Genomic DNA, 26,328 nt, shown 5'->3' on the forward strand with positions numbered 1-26,328 from the left:
ATTTCTTACTATTTTTAGTAGAGATGGGGTCTCGCTCTTGCTCAGGCTGGTCTCGAACTCCTGAGCTCAAACGATCCGCCCACCTCGGCCTCCCAGAGTGCTAGGATTACAGGCGTGAGCCACCGCGCCCGGCCTATTAGTGCATTCTTGACCCCTGTCTTTTAGGACTCCAGCCCATCTTGGTTCACCTCTAGGCCCATCCTGAGTCTCAGCCAGGTGCCTCAGTCTAGAGATGCCCAGGAGGCCGTCCTCCCAGGCCTTAGCACAGTCCCCTGGTCTTTAACTCAGAGGGTAATGTCCTGCCTCCTAGGAGGGGGATGCTGCATATCACACCTGGAGAACTCTGAGACCTCAGATCCCACCTACACTTGCTTTCATTATTCCAGGAGCTTCAAGCAAGGGCGCCAGTAGACCAGCTGCTCATAGCCCACCCATCCCACCCCAGATCATTACCTAACCTCTCACCTCCAACTTACCATCCCACGCTGCTTCCAGAAGAACTTTTTCCAGAGTGTAAATAACAGGTGAAAATAGGTGAGCAGCCTGGGCTTCCAGGGTCTCAGAAAGAAACTGTCAGAGGGCTTATTGCTCACCCCCTTGTCTTGCGATTGCTGGTTTATGGGCTTGTCTGTCTGACTCGATTGTGAGTTCCTAAAAGGCACCAGAGGATCTGGCCCTATTTATCTTCATTTCTCTCCTAATAACTGGCATGATGCAAGACTGGATGAATGAATGAATGAGCCACAGTTCATGGTTCGGTACGATCTCGGTTAGTTTGTGCTCTGCCTCCTCTTCTCTCAGTCTCCAGCAGTGTCCAGGGTGGAGTCATAACTACCCCAAGGTGACCCAGGCCAGGAGAGTGAGAGCCCCCAAGGAGTCAGCAAGTGCTAGTGAGGAAGGTCAGCATCCCCCAGGGAGTCCACTGCCAGACTCTCGGACATGGAAACCCTGGAATTACCACTAGGCATCCAAATGTCCTCTCCCGGGGGCAGAATGCCAGCTCACTGCCTCCAGAGGTTCTGCATCTGGTCTGGAAAGAGCACTCTGGAGCCCAATGCTGGTGGAAAAGAGGACCTTTGAATCTAAGCCCAGAATTACGTCCATGATGGTATGCAGGGGACTGGCCCACCTCGACCTGAAGCTCCCCCTCTCTCTCCAGGACTCAGACACCCCTAAGCATCAGGCCTGACCTCAGCCTCCAGGGAGTGCCCACCCTGGAGCAAGCACACAGGGAACTCTCACTTGGTCCTCAGTGAACGGGAGGCAGGTTGGAGCCGTGGCCATGGAAAACAAGCTTCTGAGAAAAGGCATCTACTGTGATTCCTACAGCTGCTGAGATAGGGCAACCCCTCAAGACTGGCCTCCTCTGACCTCTGCTGGTGAACCATCTTCTACCCGTCCAATTGGTGAACCACTGTTTAAAAATGGTAATGTTCATGTTAGGGAGGGAATGAGGAAATAGGTATACCTTGCTGATGGGAACATAAATCTCTCTGGAAAGCAATTTGAAACCACATACCAAAAGTCTCTGAAATGGCCATGCCCTTATAGATTTACTCTAAGGAAATAATCAGATGCAATGCAATGATTTATGTATAGTAATTTTTCATGGCAGCATTATCTATCACAGGAGAAAAGTAGAAACAATCTGAATTTTAAACACAGGGGATTGGTTAAATAATTACACCAACATAAATAGTATACATATATATTATATATTTATTAATGTATTTCTAATTTTATGCACACATACACACACTCATGTCTGGAAGAATAAACAACATATGAATTGTGATTATATCTAGGGGATTGGATAACAGTTGATTTTAATTTTCTTCCACAAACATTTAACACATAATCTGTAAAAGCAAGACATGTGGTCTTGAAAAAAAGATGAGCACATCCAAGTCTGGCTGTCAAGATGCAGTTTGAGTATAAATTGTTTGACTCTTTGAAAACGCCTAGAGATCTCACTTAAACCAACAAATGATTATGCTGTATAAAGCACGCAGAGCCAAATCAGGATTCTGAAATTTGCTGCCAGTTCTCTGCACTCATCCATTAGTGGCTCCAACTCCAAGTGGGCACAGGTGAGAAATGAAAACCACAGATGTGCTCCGCATTTTATGTTTACCACCCATCTTCCCCGATGCTCGCTTGTTTAACCTTCCCAAGTACCGTGTGAAGAAGGCATAGCAGGTATGAGCATGAACCTCATTTGTATAGAGAAGGAAAGGAAGGCCTTGAAAGGTTAGTCTCATTCAAACTTATTCCCCCCGGGAGTGGCCTGGTTGGGACTTTAACCAGGTTTCCTAACTCTTAACTATGCCATGTTGCCTCTTGTCATCATGCACTGTGGATGGGCAGAAGCTTCTGTGAGTCAAGATGCTGAAATGCTGGGTCCAAGCACTGAGAAAATGATGTAGGTTAAGTCAGCAGACTTTTGTCCATCTGAAGGCCGTCTCTAGTGGCTGGGCGTGGGGCTCTACCATTGTCCTGTTCAACAGAACTAAGTGGAACAAGCTCAAGTTCAAAAACGCTTTCTCATCTCACTACACAGATGGGCAGCTTCTAATAAAGTTGAAGCTTCATAGGAATAAAAGTGAAGTCTTCAGATATTCATGTATTAATATGTTCATTTAGTTATTAATATGTTTGCTTATATTTTCTTGTGTGGTTATGTGTTTAATGTCTCTTCCCTCATGAGATTGTAAGTTTCACGAGGACGGGGTCTGTGCTGCTCACAACCGTGTTCACGGTGCCTCCCAAGTACCTTGCATACAGCTGGGTGCACAATGACTGTTTGCTGAATGAATGAATGAGCTGGGCTAGGAGCCCCGTGGGGTCTCAGAGGGCAGAGGCTGCCTCTGCTCACGAGTGGGTCCCTGCTGCCTGGCGCTGTGCTAGTAATCCCCGACCAATTACTACATGCTGCGCCTCTGTTCCCATTAGAGGCTGAGCCCTGGTCTAATAACTCTGCCTGATAACTTCCAGAGGTAAAGGAGGGTTGGGGTGGATTGATGCCCAAACTGTCAAAAGTCCAGAAATCAGTTTGGTTCACTGGGCCAGAGGAGTCCTATTTCCGTGTGCTCTGGGAGAGGCAAGCATTGAAATGCTCCCTTCAAGACGGGAAGTCCTGATGGAAACAAAGAGTCTGTGGGCACCTGCTCCTGAGAGCTTTTCCCACCCCAGTTCTCTGGGCCTTGCTGCCAGTTTGGTTTAGATCTCATTTCCCATGGCCAGTGAAATGCCTATAATGTGTTTTCAATGGCTAAATGAGTTTAATGAACAGGGACCTGAGTTGGGCGTCAAGGAACCTGAGGGTTAGAACCAGGTTAGCTACTGACAGGGAGACTGTGGACAAACCACTTTGCCTGGCTGGGGGCAGTTTCCTCATTGGAAAAATTGGGAATTTGGGCTGAATGGTTCAAAGTTTTCCTCTAGTTTTAAAATAGTCTATCAGGGTCTACAGCATCTGGCCCACAGCCTCTCTGATTCCCCCTCCTCTGCATTTCTCCCCCGCCCATCCCCTCCAGCCACCCCTGAGTCCTTGTTCCCTACATGTGTCAGGCCCACCTGAGGGCTTTTGCACTGGCTGTTCCCACTGCCTGGAACACTCTTCCCCCAGATTTCACACCTTCACTGCTTGCAGGTCTTCACATGACTATCACCTTCTCAAGAAGGTCCTCCCCAACTGCCCGTCTAAAATTGCAATCTTCCCACCCCGGGTCCATCTTCTCCTCCGTCTCTGGTTTTTAGTTAGCTTTGCATTCCTCAACACCTATCTGCTGTACATTTCACTCATTTAGCTTGTCTATTACCTGCTCCATCTACTCGAATGTAAGCTCCACAAGGGCAGGGATTTTTATCGGTTTTGTTCATTGCTTTAAGCCCAGAATTTCAAACTGTGCCTGGCACATGGTAGCAGGTGCTCCATAGCTACTTGTTGAGTAAATGAAGGATCCTCCTTCAAAACCACAGTCACATAAACAAGGCCAACGAAATATTGCCAGATCCCAAACAGCTCCTCTCAATATAGCCGCCAGGGCCCCGGCACAAAGGGGACACGTTTGCCTCTCCTGAGCTTGTCTGCATTTTGCAGTAAGCAGGACCGGCCGCTGCTCTCCTGGGGCCCCCACCTGCAATGTACCCCCAATACTGCACTTTTGTGAGCCAACCATTAGCCCTTAGAAAGAAGCCCAATGTGAAGCCCAAGCCACAGATTTGCTAATTGTCATGGTAACACCAGCAAGCTGGCTAGGTGCTATGGCCATCTCCAAAGGCACAGCAACGAGAACCAAGGGCAGATGGGCGTTCCGGGGAACGTGGCTTTGGGAGCAGATGTTGTGATTCCCTTTCAAGTATTATCACTCACTGCCATGCCCGTTGGAATTTGCAATCCATTGCTCCCCAGGCAATAGGTGCCCGCCAGGCAGGGATGAACTTGCACTCCCCGTGCTGCGGCGATCCTCTGTGCTGCCACCGGCTCCCAGCACCCACGTGCACACCACCTGCCCCTCTCTGTGCAGAGGGGCATCCTTGCCGCAACACGGGCTTTCTCTTGCTCCTCTCAGGACCGCAGGGTAGAGCCCATGAACTCTCCCGGGACCCTCGTCCCTCCCCTCAACCAACACGTGTGCAGCTCCTGCCGGGGGCTGGGCACCTGCTTCAGGAAGATAAGCAGGGAGGCAGTAAGGCCCTCAGGGCAGGGACCAGGTCCTTGCCAGAACCCGCACTGTCCTTGGTCCCCAGCTCTCTGCAGGCTGACCTGCCCCTTCCTAGACCTCTGGAAGGAACCGAGGCTACAGCTGCTGCAAAACCCAGGAAACAAATGTAACTGTTTCCAGACCCACACCTGAGGAAAAAGGGGGCAAAGATACTGTGAATACCACAGGCAGATGCAGCTTTGGGGAGTAAAGAGAATCTCTCTTTTCCATCTCTACTCCCGCTTGAAGTCATCTCATCTGACCTCATGGCTTTCACTACTATCCACGTGTTGAGGATGCTCCGACTTACATCTGCAGACAGGCTCTCTCCACCTAACTGCCTGCCCGCCACTTCCTCCCAGATCCCTGGCAGGCGCCTCACACCTAGCAGTCCACACTCAGCTCCCGATCTGCACACCCCAAGCCTGTTCTACTGACGGGCTTCTCCATCTCAGTTAATGACAGTTCCACGCTGCCAATTGCTGCAATCCAAACCCATGGAGCTACCTTTGACTCTTCTGTAACACTCACATCCAATCTGCAGCCAATTCTGTTAGCTCCACCTTCAGACTCTATCTGGAAGATGTCTCCTTCTCACCCTGAGCTCCCCTCTCTGACCCCTCACTCCTGTCTTTTGCCTGCATCGCTGCAGTAGATCCTGGCTGGTCTCTCTGTCCCCACTCTGCCTGCCTCTGGCACACTCTCAACACAACACCTGGTGTAAGGCAGGTCAGACCGGGTCATCCTCTGCTCAGGACCCACCCACGGGCCCCGCTGCGCTCAGAGTAAAAGCCACATCCTTCCCATAATGTAAAGGCTGTGCACGACCTGGTCCCTTCTCTCTGACCTTGTCACCTCCTACCATTCACCCCCACTCACTCTACTCCAGCTGCACTGGCTGCATCTCTCTTCTCCAAATGTGCCAGGGAAACACTCATCTTGAGGGGTCGGGGTGCTGGTGGCTCAGAGCCTGGGGACTCCCCAGGAGGCAGTGGCATGGAAGCCACAGGCTACTGAGTGAGTTCTTTTCCTGGAACCTAAGCAAGTGACCACTGTGCCCTGTGCCCTCCTCTCTCAAGCAGCTATCACAGTTGTTTGATTTCTTATCTCTCTCTTCAACCACGGTTGGGGAACCTGCGGTCTTGGAGCCACAATGTGGCCTTCTGGATCCTCCTGCAGCCTTTTGACTCAATCCAAATTTTACAGAACAAATCCTTTTATTAAAAAGGGTGCAGCAGAGAAAGATAAAGCTTTTCTTGCTTCCTTTGGTGCTTAAAAAAGAACAATCTTGAAATCAGAAGGCCGCAGGTTCCCCATGATTGCAAGGGTAGGCGCTGGGTTTTCCCAGGCCTTGTTCAGGGTAGGTATTTAAGGCATGTAGACAGGTAGATGGATGGAAGGATGGGTAAATTAATTAAAAAAAACCCTAGGTTTTCATAACCTTTACAATGTTTGGGGGCATCTTCTCCTGTTTGTGCTTGACTGGACAGTGAGAAACCAAGAAAGACACTCTGTGTTCCAAGAAGCCTCGGCCAGAAGCCAATTTGTCCACATGCTGCCTCTAAGCAGGGTCCGTGCTGTTCTCCAAGGCAGCGGGCTATGCGGCCCAGGAAAGAGAGTACGTATTCTCCTGGCTTGTGAAGGGTGCAGCTGCTAAAACCACAGTCTTCCGGATACATTTCCCAAGAAAAGAAGGAAGTCCTCCCACATCTTAGCCTCCACTTGAGAAGGACATGGAGGCTTCAGGAGAAGAGTCTCATGTGTTCCCAGGGCAGGAAGAGATCGTGGGGGAGGAAGCACACTCAGCATCACTGGGCATGGCTGCAGATAAGCACACTGTCATTTCGTTGTGCTCATGCCGCAACCCCATTTTACAGTCAAGGAAATGAGGCTTGGAGATATTAGAGAGCATTCCCCAGGTAACACAGCGACTGGCAGATTAACCCAAGAACTCTGTGATTCCAAAACACAAGTGCATCCTATTGTTCCAGCAGCCTCCTGCTTCCCACCGCCTCCAGAAAGGGTAGGGCAATGAGCTGGGTGAGCAGCATGAGGGGGCACCATGGCTCTGGGGCCAGGCTTACCTGTGCCTGGGGCAGGCTAGTGCCCAGGAGAAGCTGCCATGCTTTCTCAGGCCCTCTACAGCTTCCTGGGTTACAAAGGGCCGCAGGGGTTACAAAGATGCTGGGGCTATGGACAGCAGGAGGGTTGTAGGACAGGGAACTGGCCATGCACCTATAGCCCTACAGACATATGGCACCTGACGGGCAGGGTCTAGACCAAAGCTAGAGATCAGAAAATGCCTTGGCATCAAAGTCAATCAGACTAATGGATGAGGAGCTGCTGATTTAAAGCAGTGTTACCGTAGCATTGATCCATTGAATTAGCAACTCAGATCTGTCGTTGATTTAAGAAGGCATCTAGGGCAGCCCCTTCTCCAGTTCAGCCAAGTTTCTCACAGGAAGAAACCTTTAGCAGGAAAAGAATGTGGGTGCATGCACCTGGAGTCTGGGGACACACGCTAGCGTGGCCAGCCAACAGTGGGACATGTCTCTGAAGTTTCCTCCTCAGTCCTTTACAAGATGCCCATTTGAATTTGATTCTCTCTCTTTCTCCATGTGTGTGTGCATTTTTAGCTTATGCATACAAATATATTTATAAATATATATTTAGTTAAAATACATAGTTTACGCTTTGACTTATATAGAAATATATATTTAGTTAAAATACATGTTTAGTTTACTATTTGATTTATGTTATATATATAGATTTAATTTATACGTAGAGATTTATTTTATATATATTTGCTTTATGATAAGATTGGAAAATGTGTCATGTTTAGTCCATAGATTTGGGTACTCCTAATACACCATGTATCCCCGGGGCTATATAGTATTTCACTGATTTTTTTCATATTGAAACAGCTCAGAAATTGGGCTAAGCCTTACAGTCAAGGGTATGTCACAGTGTAATTGGCAAAAGTTTTTCTTCTTTAGTGATGCATAAAATAATGGCACATCTTACAATCAATAGAATGCTAATTTTGATAAAATTCAGTACACAGAGCAGCAGTTTGAGAACTATGCTAACCCTGGCAGAGCTTGATCAATCAAACTCTTGCTTGATCACCTCCAGAGATGAGGAACTCATTACCTCATAAGGCAGCCTACTCCAAATTATGGTAATTAAAGCTATAGAAAACAACTTGATTATTAGCTAAAATTCACCTTGTTCTAACATCTTTCCATTGGCTATTGTTCTGCTCTCAATCTAGAAAGAATCCTTATTTGTCTTCTGGGTGACAAACCCTCTTGTCCCTTCCTGGTCTTCTCTTTAGCTGTTCTTTGTGTGATGATCACTTGCCTCATTTATTCCTCCCAAATACCTGCTCTGCTTGGGTCTTGTGCTGGAGATACAGTCCCTGACCCTCCAAGACACTTCGCTACTGATCAGTGCTTTGCTATGTGGATTTCCTTCCTCCAAATGCACCCACTTCCCGAGATCTGGAGCCTATAATCTGTTAATAGGGCCCTGTGACATTGGCTCATGCTATGTTCGTAGGCAACTGACACCTCTATGTAGTTTTCACACAAGCCAGGACTTCGCGGCTGTTGGTTTTAGCTTTAGTTTACTCTTTGATTTTGGATTTTCTCCCATTTGCTATTTATCACAAAAACAACGCTAGAGCAGTCATAAAGAGGAACTTTTTAAAAATCGCGGAAACCTCACTGTCCTCCCGTGTCAATTGCTTCTCTTATTTTCATCCAGTCCCTATCCACGTAAGACCTACTTTACATGGTTGTCATAAATACGGGAATCATTGTGCATTCTGCTTTTTTCACTGAAAATAATATCATAAACATCTTTCTGTATTACTAAATAATGCTATTATAATTTTAAATGGCTGCATAAATCTATTAGGTAGATATACCATAATTTGCCAAGCCATTCCCCTATTGTTGGACATTTTTACAGTTTCCAATTTTTCATCATTATAAATAATGCTGAAATCAACACTTTCATGCATATAACTTTCTTCTTCCGTTGAATTATTTCTGTAGGATCTGTTCCCAGGAGGGGAATTACTGGGTCAAATGACATGAGCATTTTATGACTCTTGATACATGTTGTCAAGCTGGTTCCCAAAGGGCTAATTTACATCGCCACCAGCAACGCGCGCGTGACCGTGTTTCGGTGAACACTCCAGCACTGTATCATATCCTCCAGTTTCTCCGGCCTCATTTCATAGGGATAAAGTGCCCTTTCATTGTGTTAATTTCCATGACTCTGTTAACTCTCAAGACCAAACAGCCTTTCCTGTGTATTTATTTGCTGACTCTATTTCCTCTGGTGTGAACTCCTAGGTATCTTTCTTCCCACTTTGCGTGGGTTCCTTCTATAACACAGAGAGTAACCCTTGGCTGCCACGTTTGCTGTAGTATCATTCAACAACCAGTTGTTTTTCTTTTCATTTTAGATGATTTTTATTGTACAGAACTTTTACATTTGAATATCATCTGATTACTACATCTTTTCCTTTTGTTAGATTCTTTAAATTAAGTACAAAGCTTGACACTGCTCCTATTACAGTGAAATGGGTTTTGATCCAACAGTCCCAGCTGTGTGAAATCATTTTCTTCCTTTTTGCGGGCGGAAGTCAAACTGCCTGGGTTCAAACCCACATTCTAACTCTTACTAGCTGTGTGGCCTCCAGCAAGTTACTTAACCTTCTTGTGCCACATCTGTAAAATGGGGATGATAATAGTGCCTACCCCGCAGGATTGTTGTGAGGATTAAATGGCACTTGGAAGACTAGCTGGCACCCGGTAAGAGCTCAGGCGATGCTAGCCTTCATTATCATCCTTACAATTGTCAGGGTTAGGGTTAGGGTTAGGGTTGCTTTTTCTCCCTGCTCTGAATCCTCTGCATAATTTCCCAGTGTGATCTCTAGGGCTTCGTCCACATCACTTATAACTGCAGACCCCAGCACCTGAACATCCATCTATTCATCAGCCTCGTAAGATGAGCTTGTTCAATCAGTTACAGTCACATCATGAATGTCTGTAGAACAGACGAGAATATCATAACATTCTTGTTCAAGCAATTGTGAAAGCTAAGCTGCTCCACGTACAGTACACTCCCCCTGTCCCAGCAGTGTAGATGCCCATCCACAAGGGAATGTGGGGAGTGAGCCAGGGCTTGGACTCCGCTTGTCCTGGCACCATTCCCAGTGCTAGTGGAGGTCCTGGTACATTCTATTTCGGACAATGGTTTCCCCCGCCCCCTGCAACTGGTCCCCTTGCGTCCAGTCTGCCCCTGCCCTCCTCACTATCTCTAAAAGCACAAATCTCACTGTGTCACTTCCCTGCCTAAGACCTTTCAGTGCCACCCGTCTCTGTAAATAAAACCCGAGCTCCTTCCCGTGGCCTCCCAGGCCCTGTGTGAGTGGCCCCTGCCCTTCACGCAGCCCAGCTCCTGCTACTCCCCTTCCCACACTCTGCACCCTCACCCTGAGGATTTCTTGCAGTTGCTCCAAGGCCGATGCTTTCTTTTTTCTGGCCTTTGGTTTCGTTCACTCACCAAATATTTATTGAGCACCTAACATGTGCCAGGACCTGTTCTAGGAAGCTGAGGATTCAGCAGAGAACAATAACAATGGGAAAAATGCAAAGCCCCTGACAGTAGGAAGCTCACATTCTGGTAGGGAAGAAGGACAATAAACAAATAAACAAATAATCATATATATCACGGGGTGATAGGAGGTATTGTGTTGTACAGTGTGGTCAAGAAAGGCCTCACAATAAGGGGACATTTCAGCACAGACCTGAATAGAACAAGGGGGAAAAAAAGGCTATGGGACCACTGGGCAGAGCAGTGCAGAGAAGGGGAATAGAATGTACAGAAGCCCTGAGGCTAAAATGTGTTCGACAGGTCCACTACTCTGTCCCCTCCACTTCCTTAGACTAACTCCTGGTAATGGAATTTACTATCAAGCCCAGTCTGTTTTACTCCTAAAATATGGCTGGATAGAGGTCTTGAGGGAAAAACAGAGAGCTGGAAGGAAAGGTCTCAGAGCAGGGAAGCAAAGCCATGGTCCACAAGATAGGTCTTAGGCAGCAACAAAGTCCCCAAGGCCAGGAGTTGGGACTGCAGGCCCAGAGAGATGCTCCAGCATCCTGCCCTCGCCTTCTCCTTTCTGTGGGGTAGGAACAGGGGAGGGTGGAGAACTATGTGACTTATTTTGAGAGGGAGAAAGTGTAGGCTTTGGAACCATACTGATTTTCAAACTGTGCAGCCCTTATGTGCTGGATAAGCTCAAGCAAGGTCACCCACCTCTCTGGGCCTTGACTGCCTTATGTATAAAATGGGGTCACAAGATGGTGACGTATCGGTGTTTGCCAAGTCCCCCTGCATTGCTGGGCATGTTGAGGGTACTCAACAAGTGCTGGTTCCTTTGTTTCCTTCATCTCAGAGGCCCTGGCTTATGGATCCTGCAGCTTGTATGAAGATAAAGGACTGCGAGCAACTCCTATCATTTAATGGGATCAAAAGCGGAAGGACAGAGATGTCATCTGCCCACCACCGAATCTCCAAATCAGAATCTCCCACCTAATGCTCTAAGTGCTTTTCTCTCCTGCTGTTAAAATGAAATGTCAATGGGTTCAACCCTCAATTTTTCACACTAACGAAGGGAAGGGCTGGAAAGAATAATCCAAAACACTGGCTAACCACCCCCGAATTATCAATTAATGGGAAGAGGTGGGATTGAATATTCAATCTGGTACTCCTGTTTGGAAGTGTTCCCTCCCCACTGATCCTGGGCATGTGGGTTGGGAGATTAGGTGCCCCACGGAAGAGGTGGTAGAAAGGCATGCATCCCCTGAACCTCCAGGGCTGGGGTCGGCGGAGGAAGCTCTGCCAGGGTCACATGGCCCAAGTGCACAGGAGGGAGACAGACGTGTATGTCCAGCTACACAGTCCCTGTCGCAGTGTTGATGGAAGGCTGACCCTCTCCCCTTCTATCCAAATGGGAGAAATCACATCCAGGTCCCCAGGTAGTTTCTCAGCGTCACAGGAGCCATTTAGAGGGGGTGCCAGGGGAGGGTTGGCAGTGGTCCCGAGCGAGCCAGATTTGGAGTTCCATGGGCCCCTGGCCTTGGGCACAGAGAAGGGAGGGAAGGTCGGCCTACGGGCATCCTGCTGCCTCCCGTGGAAAGGGCGTTTATCAGCTGAAGACCTGTGCTAATAGGTGTTAAATAGAGTTCAATGCAGAAAATTGAGAAGTAATGAGACTTGGAGCCGAGAGAATAAATTAGGAGGTGATCACGTGGCCAGGAGCCTCCACCTGAATGCTGAAAAGGAGGAGTCCTGGCGGTCAGAGAGCTCTGGGTCAGAAAAGAGACCAGAATGACAAGCCCACCCCCAACCGAGGCCAAGGGGTGGTCAACAGCAATTAAGCAGTTACCATATTTCACTGGTTCTAGGGTGCAAGCTTTCCCATGTTTTATTAATAATATCTCTGAAATTGGGATGTGTCTTATAATCGATGACATGTGACACTTTAATTAGCAGCATTTTTTCTTTCTTAGTGGTGTATCAACTAATACTGCATCTTAAGACTAAGGGCACGTTAGAGTCAATGAAATATGGTACCAGGTACCTTGAGCAAATCTCTTTCTTCATCTGGGTCTTTTTTATTGGATGAGATGATCATTTATCCATTCACTTGTTTAATCAGTATTTACTGGCATCTATTATGTGTCAGACCCTGGGCTAGGCTCATACATCTGCTTTTTGAGTGTTTCTCTCTGCCAAGCACTGTTAGAAACACTTGACATGTGTTGCCTCATTTCTTCCCTACAACAATCCTATGGAGTGAAGTTTATTATTGTCATCGTTGGCTTCCTATGCCAAGGGAGGTCAGAGGAGCTTGAGTGACCTGCTCAAAGTCACATGCTAGCTACTAACTGGCTGAGTTGAGAGTCAAGTCTTCCTCCAGACCTTGGGTTCTAACCTTGCTGCTCTACTGAGTGTTCCAGCTGTCCAGAAGCACACACGGGGGTGGAGAAGGCAAAGAAGGAACAGGAAATACACGAGTGATGCCCGTGATGGATAGGGTCTTGCAGGGAGCTAAGGGAGGATATAACAGAGCTGTTGTGCACAGGGGCAGCCCCTGGATTTGGTCTGGGCAGAGACTAGAAGAGTTTGGGGGAGGGCCGATTCTGGAGAGGGGAGTCAGTGTATTTGAAGGATAAGTGTGGAGATAGAGTATGGTACATCTGAGAACTGGCCAAAATCCAGTGTGGCTGGAGAAGGAAGGAGGTGGAGGTGGGGCTGATGCCCAGGGATTTGATGGCTAGGTAAGAAGTTTGGACTCCATCCTGGAAGGAATTAGAGGTTTTTAAGTGAAAGCTTTCTGAGATCCTTACACCCAAGCATCCAATGATTCTCTGAATCTTTTGTAAATGGTGAGTCTATAGACTCCTGAAAGGAAGGCTTTGGAGCAAGGCCATCAAGTACAGTTGGTCAGGTTGAGTACTGTCAAAGTGTGTAAGGCAGAGGGGAAAAGAAAACTAAAACCCAGTCTATATTCCATACACTAAGCCATGTGCTCACAGGGCGGTGTCCCCTCACGTGGCCACTTGTGCTAATTTGCACAAAAGCCCTATATAAACTAGCAGGGATCCAGGTCAGGAGAGGCAAACACTAGCTATGATTGTGGGGTCCCAGCTGTGTGGCAGGCCCTGCACTAAGGTACCATGGTGGCAGAGGAAACAAAATGTAGGTTACAGCCTTTGCCCTCGGAGAGCCATATGGCTTGACCAAAGATTTTGTCAGGGGAAAAAAAGTTTTTTTTCACTCCCACAAAACACACCATGCCCTGTTATGATAGCTTCTTTTTGCTGAGTGCCTACTAGGTGCCAAATATTACACTAGGTGTTTTCTATACCTTATCACTAGTGCAAACCCTCTCAAAAGGAAAAGAGAGTTATCCTGTTTTCTACAGGAAGGATATGAGAGATGGAGTGCCTTGCCTTGGTCACACAGTGGGGACGTGGCAGCGCTTGAACCTGATCTCCAGAGACCTGACCGGGCATGAAAGCAACGTTCTCCACGTGGTAGAGGAAGTGGTACTTATTGCAACTCTGAGCTGGGAATTTTCCACGCACTCACTCCTTTAATCCTCATTACAACCCATTGAGGTAGGCGCTACAATTTTCCAAAAATTAGATCAATGAGGTTGGGAGACTTGCCCAAGGTCTCACAGCTGGTCTGAAGGAAAGCCAGGTGTGAATCCACAACGTCTGACTCCTGTGCTTGTGTTCTTAGTCCTCTCCCAACAATGTTTAGGTTTCAGAGCTCCTTGAAGGTAGGGGGCACTTCTTATTCATTCTCATATCCTTAAGCCTAGCTTGGGACTGGCACATAGCAGGTGCTCAGTAAATATTTGTTGAATGAGTGAGGGACGAGTGAGTGGGGGCAGAGAAGTAAAGGAGAGGTAGACTTTACCTGCAGGCAGTCAGCTGCCTGAGAATGCTCCTTCCTCATCCCTGTTTCTTCTGACACCCTGACATGAGGAGGGTCAGGGCACTAGAGATTGGCATAATATCATCTTCAGGCTATGTTAATACTCTTCCCCAAAGGGGGAAAAAAACATCACTATGCATGATGAACTATTTGTGGGATTATTGAGGACGTGATATGAAAATCATCCTGATTCCCCACTTATTGAGAAGTGCTGCCCAATTTGTCTCAAATGTCACATCTCTATGTATTAATTTGCTACTCCACAGTACTGATTAAAATGAATGTTCTCAACTCCCAAGGCAGAGCCATCGGAAATGGAGCAGGTTCACTCAGGAAGCACACACCATCCCTCCTGAGCACAGGAAATGGACATTCGTCACCTCCCACCCCGGAGGAGGCCTTGGCCTGCTGTTCTGGCCTGGAGTGGCCTAAACAGTGCAAACTGCATATTCAGTATATTACATATATATATATATATGATCAAATAGCTTCCATTAGCCCAATTTTGAGATGACTGCATAATGTCACAAAATTGGGGAACTCTTTCAGAATGAGAAAATTATCTGAGAGGCTAAGGCCAGGAGAGGAGAATCAGCAGGTCTAATTACAGGAAGGGATAAAACCAGGAGGGCTCCATTTCTCCCATGCAGTGGGTTCCAATCCCATCTCTGGACCCCAATTTCCCTGTGTGCACAGTGGCATGATCACCTTCAACCCTTCCCCCACCTCCAACACCAAGAAACACGCTTTGTCCCAAAGCTTGCTCCCAACCCTCCTCTCCTGGTACAGCAAAACAGGGAGCCCCACCTTCGTCTGTCCATCCCTCACAGATGTGTCTGTCTGACCCTGTTTCAACACGCTGTGGTCCTTATGCAGCAATGACATTACTGAGCTTCCACTGGTAGCAAAAGCACATCAAGGCGTTTTTACAGAAGTGACACTAAATGGAGCATTTCTTCCTCCCTGTTCCCCTTTGGGAAGGGAGATGGATGAGTGGAGAGGGCACAAATTGTGACTGCAGAAATGAGATCTGGAATAAAAATCAGGGAGTACATACAGTAGGTGCTTAATAAATCTCTCTCACCAACTTCATGTGTGAGGTTAACCTCTCTGGGCTCAATGTTTCAGAGAGACTAGGGGTTCATGGGTAGCTTGCAGGGCACTTGTGAACTCCCTGGAAATTCTACTGAAAAGTGTTATGTTTGTGTTCATGTGAGTGTGTGTGTGTGTGTGTGTGTGTGTCACAGCTTTCAAGTCCATGATCAAGTCTAGGGCCCACTGGACTCGTTACTAGGATCCTTAGCTCTAAAGCCAACATCTCTGATACAATGAGAAGAAGCCATGAGCAGAGTAAGTTCCCGGCTTGGCCTCATTAGCTGCAGTCCACCAGGTGACAAGGCCAGAGATTTCATCTCCATCCAATAGGCACGCTGGAGGCTCACAGATTTAGAGAACACTCTGCTCCTTCTCCAAAGAAGTCACAGTCTGGTTGTTAGACTAGACACACCATGAACAGCCGGATTAAGGATTTTATGCAAACTCAGGAGCCAAGGAACTGGGGTACGGCTGGGATTGTGACCTACAGAGTTGATGTATTCCTTCTATCTCCTAAAATAATCCCTGTCAAGTAAGGTTAGGATGAGAGTGACTTAATTAATTAGCTGACATTTATTGAGCGCTGACAATTTGCCAAGTCCTGTACTGAGCACATCCTGTGACTTGTGCATTCTCTTCCTTCATCTTCACAACAGCGCTATGAAGTAACTATTATTCTTATCCTGATTTTATAGGCATGGTGGCTGGAGCTCAGTGAAATGACACCTTGCCCAAGGTCATGCAGCCAAGTGTGGGGCAAGAGGGAATTTGATTCCAGATATCTGAAGCCAGAGCCTGAGATCTTAGTCCTTATCCTGTACCACCTCCCCACCAATGGTTACCAGGGAGTCTGCACAAGTAAGGTCCCTCCTCCTTCTAGATTTCTACGTGGAAATAATACGTGGAATAGAATAGGCTGGGTTTTAAGAAAGCATCCTATATTTTGGTAGTGAATTACCAAGATCACAGATAGACTTAGCTAAACAAAGAAACACCTGTTTGAGATATAGACTATTGAACAGACCTAATAGACTGAGACCCAGCACTCAGAGATGGGCTCTCCTTCACAAAAGTGTCAGAGTGATGGCACAATATTCTTACTGCCACAATGCAAAAGTGCAACCAGGATTAAACATGAAAAACCTGCAGAGACTCTTACCTAATTGACATTTCTGATCTGCTCACAACTCTTGCTTACCTGGTGATCTGTCTGGAACAGACAGAAACAATCCTGTACAACCTTTGAGAGTTGTGTGTGTGGAAAGCAGGAGGTCTAGGGGCCAGAGTGGGTGAAATAATTTCCAGATGGCAGCAAGACTAGAAACACCAGGTAGAGACACACTGGGGGCAAATTGGGAAGATGCAGGTGTCCCCACACACAGAGAGACAGAATGACACACAGGGAGCATTAGAGAGCCAGAAACAGAAAGGGAGTCACAGAAACCAAGACAAACAACCACATTCCAGGGGGATTTAAAAGTGAAAAGTAAAAAATAAAACTAAAAGAATAAGATGAGCATTTAAATGGGTATTTCTCTAATCTTGGCATGGAAAAGGCCTTTCCAGGCATGGCAACAAAAGTAGATATCATAAAAGAAATACTAAAAAAAAATTAAAATGGAAAATCAGTGGCATAAAAATGAAAACTGCTGCACATCAAAAAGAAACTCATCACATTAATATCCTTAACATGCAAAAACCACTTCCAAGGAAGATAAGAAAAACACTAACACCCCACTGGAAGAGTAGGCGAAGAGGGGGACAGGTGATTTATAAAATGATCAACACCTGGCCAGTAAGTGCTGACAGGTGCTCCACCTTACCTATAATCAAAGAGATGCAAATGATCAGGACAAATGAGATTTCATTTCTCACTCATTTTAATCAATGGAACAGATTTAAAACTCACCAACATGCGACGTTAGCAAAGTGGAGGGAATGGGCCGGCTCACGCACTGTTGCTGAAGTGTGCATTAGTATAACCTTTCTAAAGACACTTTGGAATTATATATCAAAATGTAAAATCTATACACACTTTGACCCAGCAATCGCACTTCCAAGAATTTATTCTAAGAAGATAATTAGATGAGGGCTTAAGTTGTATGTACAAGGATGTTCTTTGCTTAAATGTCCACAGAAGATGACTGGTTACATAACTGTGGTACATTGAAACCACAACGCTTTCCTCACTGATATTCATTAAAAAGGACAAACCAGGGAAACGTTTATTAACGCAGGGAAACGTCGGCCTCATTAACTGGATTACAGAATTGCACACATAACATCGTCTGTGCCTGTGTACGTGTGCAGACAGATGTCTAAACATATACTCACTGGAATGGCAGCGGTGAGGCCAGACCTGGCCCGGCAGCCCTACGTGGGCAGAGCAGAACAGGGGCAGACCTGGGAGTCAGGAGGAGGAGGAGGTTCATGGGGTGAGAGCTCCTGGAGCCTCTTTGCAGACTCAGTACTGAACGTGGGGTTGCCAGATCCAGCAACTGACAATACAAGATGCTCAGTTAAATTTGAATTTCAGATGAATGGATGATTTTACCAATGGTAGAAGTATGTCCCATGAAATATTTGGGATATACTAAAAATTATTCCTATTTTAAAAATTTGAGTCATTTAAAATTCAAATTAACGGGGCGTCCTGTATTTTGTCTGGTAACCCTTGCTGAGAAGCTCTGGAACGCATCTCGTGTTGCCTCCGTGGGGTGACACGTGCCAGCCTGGAGGGATGCTGATGCCAAGGCAGACTTCTGTGCCCTCCCCTGCCTCTGCCGTACCCAAGGAGTTTTGAGGGAGGACGGTACAGGACAAGAGTACAGTCTTTAGTGCCAGAAAAGCCACGTTCAAACTCCTGGCCATCAAGTAGACTTAAGCTGCACAACACTTCCCCGAGGCCCAGCTTGTACCTCTGTAAGATGGATAGCAACATCCGTGCACAGGGTAGGGGGATTAAATGAGATAATGTATGTAAAGTGCCTGGCACACAGTCAGTGCTGAATACGAGTTGATCCTCTTCCCTCCTGTCCAGCCGCTGCAGCCCATCCTCTTGCCCCCAAGGATTACAAACCCAGCATCTTCTGTCTTCTCCGGGTTTGACTATTGGCCTTTTGGATCTTTGCCTGGAAGCGGGAGCAGCCGTGAGCTGACACTCTTCACCTGACTTCACCTTTCTCCAAAATCCCTACCAGCGGTTCAGCTCCTTATCTGTGCTGTTCACATTCCGGGCGAGGGTGGAGGAGGATCAAACTCGCTTTGATAGCAGACATTCAGGGATGTCAGTCAAGGGGAGCTACAAGAGCAGGGCTCTGATACAGCAATGCCGTGAATAGAGAATTTAAGGAAGCTGTCCTCACTGGCGGCAGCCCAGGTGGGCAGGCGGGCCTCTGCTCTGGAGCCTGTCTGTTTGTCTGTCTGCTCACTTGCTGTCCAGCACAAATGTCTAAGGTGGGCTCTGCAATGGAGGGAGGGCGCTGATCTTCTTCCCTGAGAGCCAAATCTTCATAAAGTCCTTTACTGGATCTCCCCCACCAGCCCCCGTGAGGCCCAAAGAGTCTAAAAATCTGCCCAAGCTCACCCAGTTAGTCAGATTTAGGTCCAAGATGTTAGCATTTATCAGTAAATCCCGAAACATAGGATCATTCAGCCTCTTGTTGAATAAGCCCAGTGACAGAGACAGGCCAGGGCATCTATCACGTGGGTATAGTCACAGCAGTGGCTCACCCTACTTGTTCCTCCCTCCTTCCTTCCCTGCCCCACAACTTCAGGTATTCCAAAAGTGGGTGCAACTCACATTTTTCCAGATGCACAAATTGCCCCATAGTCCAGTCCCCAGCCAAGCCAATGAGACTTGGTGATGGCCACAGCCTTGGTTTACTGGTGCCTGACTCCCCTGTTAGCACAGACACCCGTGACCCACTTTACCATACAGCACAAAGACAGCCAGTCACGTATCCTGCAAAGTTTGCAAAAACCCTGCATAGAAACTCACTCAACTATGACAACCTGCACATGCACTGGTCCAGCGCTTGCTGGGGCCTCAGCTGCAAGGCTTTATTTTCTTAGCATCAGTGACTTAGAGACCTGACAGTGTTATGTGGCTGAGTTAGGACAGGCCATTCCTTCTGCTCTGCTGAGCATTCTCAGGCCTGGGCTGTCTCACCTGTGCCAGGCAGGTAAGAGGGGGGACTCACTGGCCTGTAATTGATCCCTAATGTTTTGTGACCTCTTTTGAATCACAGGCCTTTTGTGAATTCTGTATCTGTGTGGTCCAATATGGTAGCCACAAGCCACATGTAGTTAAGGAACACTTGACATGAGGCTAGTGTGACTGAGAACTGAATTTTGAATTTATTTAATTTTAATTAATGTAACTGTAAATAGTCTCATGTGCTAATGGCTTCTGTATTGGACATCACAGCTCTAGGCCAGTGGTCAGCAAACTTTTTCAGTAAATGGCCAGAGAATAAATATTTCACAGGCTTTGCATATGGTGTCTGTCACAGTCGCTCAGCTCTGCAGCTGTAGTGTGTGCAAGACAGACAACATGCAAACAAATGGGCGCGGCTGTGTTCCAATAAAAATGTGTTTACAAAAGCAAGCTGCTGGCTAGATTTGGCTAGGGGGCCTGAGTTTGCTAACCCCTCCTGTTTACGCTCCCTAGAAAAAAATACATACATCCTCAGGTTTTCTGTCTCTAATTTCAGAGAGTTTACAGATCTCCTGAAGCCCTGCTGTAGACCCTAAATTCTAGGCTAGAACCTGGTTTTCAAAGGGCTCTGTGAATGTACCCACGGATCTTCTCTGCCTGATGGAGAAGTGCTTGTCTCCCTGACAGGGAGGTGTGACCAGGGATCAATGGGGACATATTTTTTCCTAAAGACTCATGGGAGTCTGGGCCTCGCACAAAGACCCACAAGGATTGCTGAAAGAGGGTCTAGCACAGAATCTCTGTAGGCACCTCTTCTTCAATGACTCAGTCCCCCTCTCCCCTGCCCTGTCCCCGGACACAGTCAGTCTCCCCAAGGCCAAAATACTGTGTAAGGAGCTCATGGCCAGAGGGACTTAGGAAGCTTCTGAAGAGGCCTATCTTAGTAATGAGCTTGTAGCTCAACCTTGGAGAGAATTCATTTCAAATTAGGACCAGGGCAAAGGTATGGCCTGGATGACCAAAATCACAGACTGGATATTGGGCAGGACTGATTGTTTTTTTTTTTAAAAGAAATGGGGCTATCTCAGGAGTCCTCACTTTAGAGACAAGTGGGTCTTGGTCAGGAGCCCTCACTTAAAGTGGAGTTATACCAGAAGCCCTCAGTTAAAGGCATGTGGAATTGTCTCGGAAATCTTTAGCTGAAAATAACAGAGGCCTTCCTGGGAGCCCTCAATTCCTCAGGTTAAAGCATCAGAGTGGCCCCTGTGACCCTGCCACCAAGGGTGGTTTTTACCAAAGAGGTAGGACTTGCTCTCTTTATGTGGTGTATGCCTGGCCAAGACAAAGGCAGTATCTATTTCTATATCACTGCAGCTTCATTCAAGAAAACATCACTTATTCTTTAAGCTTTTAAACAAAGGCAAAGGAAAAAAAGCTTTCGAATAACTGGCACGCATTACTAGGGTGTTATGTCATTATTGTTATTAATTATCATTAACAGTCTTAAAATATGCCTATTAATGATCTCAACACAAAATAGCAGTGCAGGTCTTAGCCAAGAGTGGCATAATTACCTATTAATGAGATGTAAATTTCCCAGGGAAATGACAGAGATCACAAGTACCACCTTCTGAACTAACATAATAAAGTTAATAATAATAACAGTGTATAATCTGAAGATATTAGTGTTAATTTGAATTCTAACACCATATTTAAACAGACTGAGAGAAGTGCAAATTATTTGCATAGCTCAAACCAAAAAAAAAAAAAACCCTAATCCATGCTATTAAGGAAAAATCGATTGTTCTCTGAATGATATAAAACGGACTCTTTGCAGTCATTATATTGAGCTTTCAGCTGCTTGTTTTATTTCTTTTACTTAGGCTTTATATCTCTTTTATTTTCAAAAACAACCTGAGGTACCTTATATAATTAAGCCCAATATAAAACAGAATTTAAAAAATAAAAACACAGCAAAACCTAGTTAAAGGGAACAGAGAAGTAGATGTTACCGGGCCCTCAGGATAAACTATTGCCGCTGAGCTCTGATTTCAATTCTCAGTTTCCCGGGAACACGAGACGGGCAATTTAAGTAAGTGAGTTACTGGCTAGCAACCAGCCTTGTTAGGACAGGCACAGCTTTGAGTCTGAAGAACTTTTCCTTCCCTGCAGCTGAGGGAGGCACAGCCCTGCCTGCTAGACGTCACGTCTGCTGTTAGGACATCAGATCTCAGGCTCCAGTGACACCTACCTTCATAGCTGGCGTGGAAGCCCTGGGCGCTGACCGCGTAGTCGCTGATGAGACGCAGAGAGAGGGTGGTGGCTGCGCTGACGATGGTGGCCGGCAGTTGAAAGCCCGTGAGCCTGAAAGACAATGAGGTGCCATTAGTTTCCCTTGGGCAACTACACATCCGTTAAGCATTGATTGAGCACCTGCTGGATGCACAGTGCTGATCCAGGCACAGGGAGGAATATATAGGAGGCCTAACTTGACACACATGAAGGGTGTTCAAAGACAAAAGTGATTCTCAGCAGAGGTGATGACAAGCAGCAGTCTGCCCCGGAAACACGAGGGTGTGACTCCCCTCAAGCCATGGCCTAATCCCCTAGCCAGAGGCCTGCCTCACGTGTGTCTACTCTTTCAGTTTCTCCTCTTCTAGTTGTTTCTTCTCCTGTCTGGTGTCTTTCAGGCTGAGGTCCCATTAGCCTCCCCATAAGTTTACAACTAATAATTGCCAGTAGACATATTCACATATCGAGGAAAATATAGCCAACTCTAAGTAGCAGGATGTGTGGATGATTCTTATCATAGACTTTATTCTTTTAAAGGAATGTCTACTGCTTTTATAGAAGTAAGTGCTTATTAGTTTAAAAAGGAAAGCAAAAAATGAAAACTCAACATGGTCTAGAAATAATCATTCTTGACAGCTGACATACAAAGAGACAGAAGGATCAATAGATGGAATCATATTCAACAAAATAATTTCATACAAATGGGATCATGCTGTGCATGCTTTTGAAATTAAAATGTTTGAATTTTCTTTCTGGAATTTAAGTGAAGAAAAGGAAACGGGTGAAAATAAAGGAACAGTTGAGCCTGAGATAATATGTTTTTAGCACAAGAGGGTCATTTTTACAGATTCCTTTAAAATTAAAAGGGTATCACTAAACACTTGGGAATACATTTAGGAATTACTTTGTCTGCCGTGGGGCGTCCATGCATGGTGGCCCCCACAGGAGACCTGAGGGTGCACACAGGTGGGAGTGGGGTGGCCAATCTCCTGCCCACCTCTGTCCTTAACCCCCTCTCTTAGGCTCAGCCTGCCTCCCTCAGATCCCCCCATCAGGGATCTGGGAGGGAATTCAAGGTTTACCTCTACTCTCTCGTTTTTAGGTAGTTTGGAATATCTGTGGTGCTCCTGGATCCCACTCTATACCTTCCATTGCTATCTAATATCTTGATGCCCAAGATATCCCTGAAGAGCATGAGTACTGGGCTCAGACAAGTGAGATCACATGTTTGTTAACACCCACTGTGAAAAGCCTTGTGCGAGATGAAGCCCTTGTCCTTCCCACCATCCTAATCTTGGAGGATTCATGTTAACTAAGAATAAACTCAAGAAAAAGAGAAGAAAAAGGGATCAAATTGTGAAGTGGGTAATCACATAAGTTTCAAGGTCATCTTCTTTTCAAGTATAAAGACATCCAGCCAAAGATCCCTACCTCACCCCATATTCATATTCTCTTTCTTTCTTTCTCATGGGTCAAAAATTATCTATATAATAACGAAGCCATGAATATTAGAAAGAAACAAATTTTAAAAAAGAAAAAAAAAAAAAACACCTTATGCTGGGGAAGGCCTTTCTAAGCAAGATGTGTAGAGGACTCCTTTTGCTTCTACCTGCCCATCAGTCTTCCAGGGAGCTGTCCATTGCTTGGGGTTCTGACAGGCACTCCACCTGCCCACGAGCCACAGAGCTGGGCAAATGATCATGCATGGCACACACTATTTCTCATTTTTATGGACTGGCTCAAGGTGTGGGGGAGACGGAAGAGGGCACACACACCCAAACAGGGTCATTCTGAATCCTTCCATGGAATATGATATATAGACTCTGAAAGTCTTTTATTTTTGGATCTTAAATCATTAGAATAGAAGCTTGGGACTGCCCGCAGCCTTTTTATCAACACACAGAGGATATCTGCTTTAGAGAAAATGATATCACCACACAGATATAAACAAAAGCTGAGCAACAGTAAGAGAAGAGAGGCAGAGAGCCCTGATGATATATTGTTCAGATCCTTAATCCAGCCATGCAGAGAAATCTATCTCTTCAATGCCCAGTTACATGAGCCAACATTCTTTCTTTCCTTTCTTTTTTCTTTTTTTTTTTTTGTCTCAAGCTGGCTTGATTTGGGTTTCTATCTCTTGAAATTGATTGAGTACTGATGGATGCAACATGAAACCCTAGAGGGCTTAAAGAAAAATATTGATGGATGTAACTACATAAAAATTAAGAGCATGTATGTGTGACAAAAGAAACCGTAAAAAGATAATGAGAAAAATGCAAACCGAAAGATTATGTGTAATATATGTGACAGGAAGAGGGTTAGTATTTATATCTTGGAAGAGCACTTACGAATCAATAAGAAAACAATAAACAGCTAAGGGGAAAAGAGCAGAGGGTATGAACAAACAAAAACAGAAAGACGATCCACCTAATTAACATCAAAATATGAAAACTAAATCCACGAGATTCATTTTTCACCTATCAGATAGGCAAATAGCCAGAGTTGGCAAGGGTTAAGGAAAACAGATCTCAGGATTATCAAAAGGATGATAAGGAAACACTACAAATTACACAATATACATTTGACAAATAATTAATAAATGAAATGGCCTTCAAAAGCACAAACTATCATAACTTTCCCCATATGAAATAGATCATTTGAATAGCCCTATAACTATTAAGGAAATTGAATTAGTAATTTTAAAACTCCCAAAAAAGAAATATCCAGGCCTAGATGTTTTCACTAGAGAACACTACCAAACCTATAAAGAAGAATTAACACCAATTCTACTCTGCACAATTTCTCCAGGAAACAGAGGAGGAAAGATCACTTCTAAACTCATATGAGAAGGCCAGTATTACCCTGATACCAAGCTAAAGACAGTACAAATTTAAAAAACTAAAGATCAACATTTCACATGAATATAAACACAAAATCCTTAACAAAATATTAGCAAAGAGACATTAGCAATATATAAAATAATTACACACCATGACCAAGTGAGGTTTATTCTAAGGATGTAAGGCTGAAAATCAGTCAGTGTGACCCACCATAGTAACCAGGCTAAAAATAGAAAAATCATGTGACCATATCAACTCATGCATAAAAAAAAGTTTTGACAAAATTCAACATCCATTTATGATTTAAAAAAAAAAAACTTCAGAAAACTAAAAATTGACAAAAACTTTCTCAACTTGATAAAGAACATTTACCAAAAGCCTACAGCTAACATGACACTTAATGGTGAAAGACTGAGTGCTTTTCCCCTAAGATCGAGAACAACGCAAGGGGGGATCCAACAATCCAGTTAGGAAATTAGTAAAACACATGAAGAAACCTTTCACCAGAGAGGGTATCTGGATGGCAAGTAAGCACACAAAAAGGTGTTCAACATCGTTAGCCATTAGGGAAGTGCAAATTAAGACCATGATGAGATATTCCTACATACTCATTAGAACAGCTAAAATAAAAATATTGCAGTGACAATACCAGATGCTGGTGACGGTGCAGAACAACTGGACCTCTCACACTTCACTGGTTGGAAGGTAAAAAGATACAGTCACTCTGCAAAATATTTTGGCAGTTTCTTTAAAAAAAAAAAAAAAAGGAAAAAAAAACCACACTCTAATTATGCAACCCAGCAATTGCATGCCTGTGCATTTATCCCCGAGAAACGAAAACTCACATCCACACAAAGCCCTGTGCATGACTGTCCACAGCAGCTTTCTCTGTAGTACCCCAAATTGGAGACAACCAAAATGTCCTAGCACAATAAATGAATGAGTAAACAAACTTTGGCACATCCATACCGCGGAATACTACTCAGCAATAAAAAGGCATTAACTATCGATACATGAAACAACTTGGGCGGACCTCAAGGGCATTATGCTGAGTTAAAAAAATAAATACATTTTTTAAAAAGCTAATCTCAAAAGATCACATGTCATATGATGCCACATGATTCCATTTATATGACATTCTTGAAATGACAAAGTTAAAGAGATGGAAAATGGAATAAGGGTTGCCAGGGGTTAGGGATGGGGACAGGAAAGGAAGTGAGTATGAGCATAAAGGAGTGTCATGGGCGCGACCTTGGTGGGGATGGAACAGTCCTGTGTCTTGATGGTGGTGATGGTTCTGTGACTCTGCACATGTGCGAAAGTACACACACATTGCACTGACATCAGTTTCCTGGTTTTAATATCATACTGCAGTTACATAAGCTGTAAGGACTGGGGAGGAAATGGGTGAAGGCTACATGGGACCCCTCCCTGGAATTTATTATCATTTCAAAATAGAAAGTTTTTAAAAACTATATGTATATATATATATAGAGAGAGAGAGAGAGCTCATATTACATTTCTGTTGGACAGCACCCCTGTCCTGCACTAGATCTGACCTAACCTCAGTCTGTCTGGACTCAGCTTGGAGCTCCCAGTTGGGCCTTGCCAGGCCCCTCATTTTAGCTGCCTTCTGTCTTTGTACCCCCCAAATTGCTCCCTCCACGCCCCCACATACACGCTGCTGGGACCTTGCTGGAAGCAGGCC

At 45.5% G+C, this 26,328-nt stretch overlaps 1 protein-coding gene across 1 annotated transcript in view; it reads right to left on the reverse strand.

The window, feature by feature from the left end:
* CSMD2 (CUB and Sushi multiple domains 2) overlaps nucleotides 1–26,328 on the reverse strand; it is a 571,373-nt gene that overhangs the window by 440,488 nt on the left and 104,557 nt on the right. Inside the window, 1 exon segment of the mRNA XM_069477647.1 lies at nucleotides 21,740–21,852. Within this exon segment, the coding sequence (XP_069333748.1) occupies nucleotides 21,740–21,852 (113 nt within the window).

This window comes from Eulemur rufifrons, chromosome 8 (assembly GCF_041146395.1).
Source record: "Eulemur rufifrons isolate Redbay chromosome 8, OSU_ERuf_1, whole genome shotgun sequence".
Classification (NCBI taxonomy): Eukaryota; Metazoa; Chordata; class Mammalia; order Primates; family Lemuridae; genus Eulemur; species Eulemur rufifrons.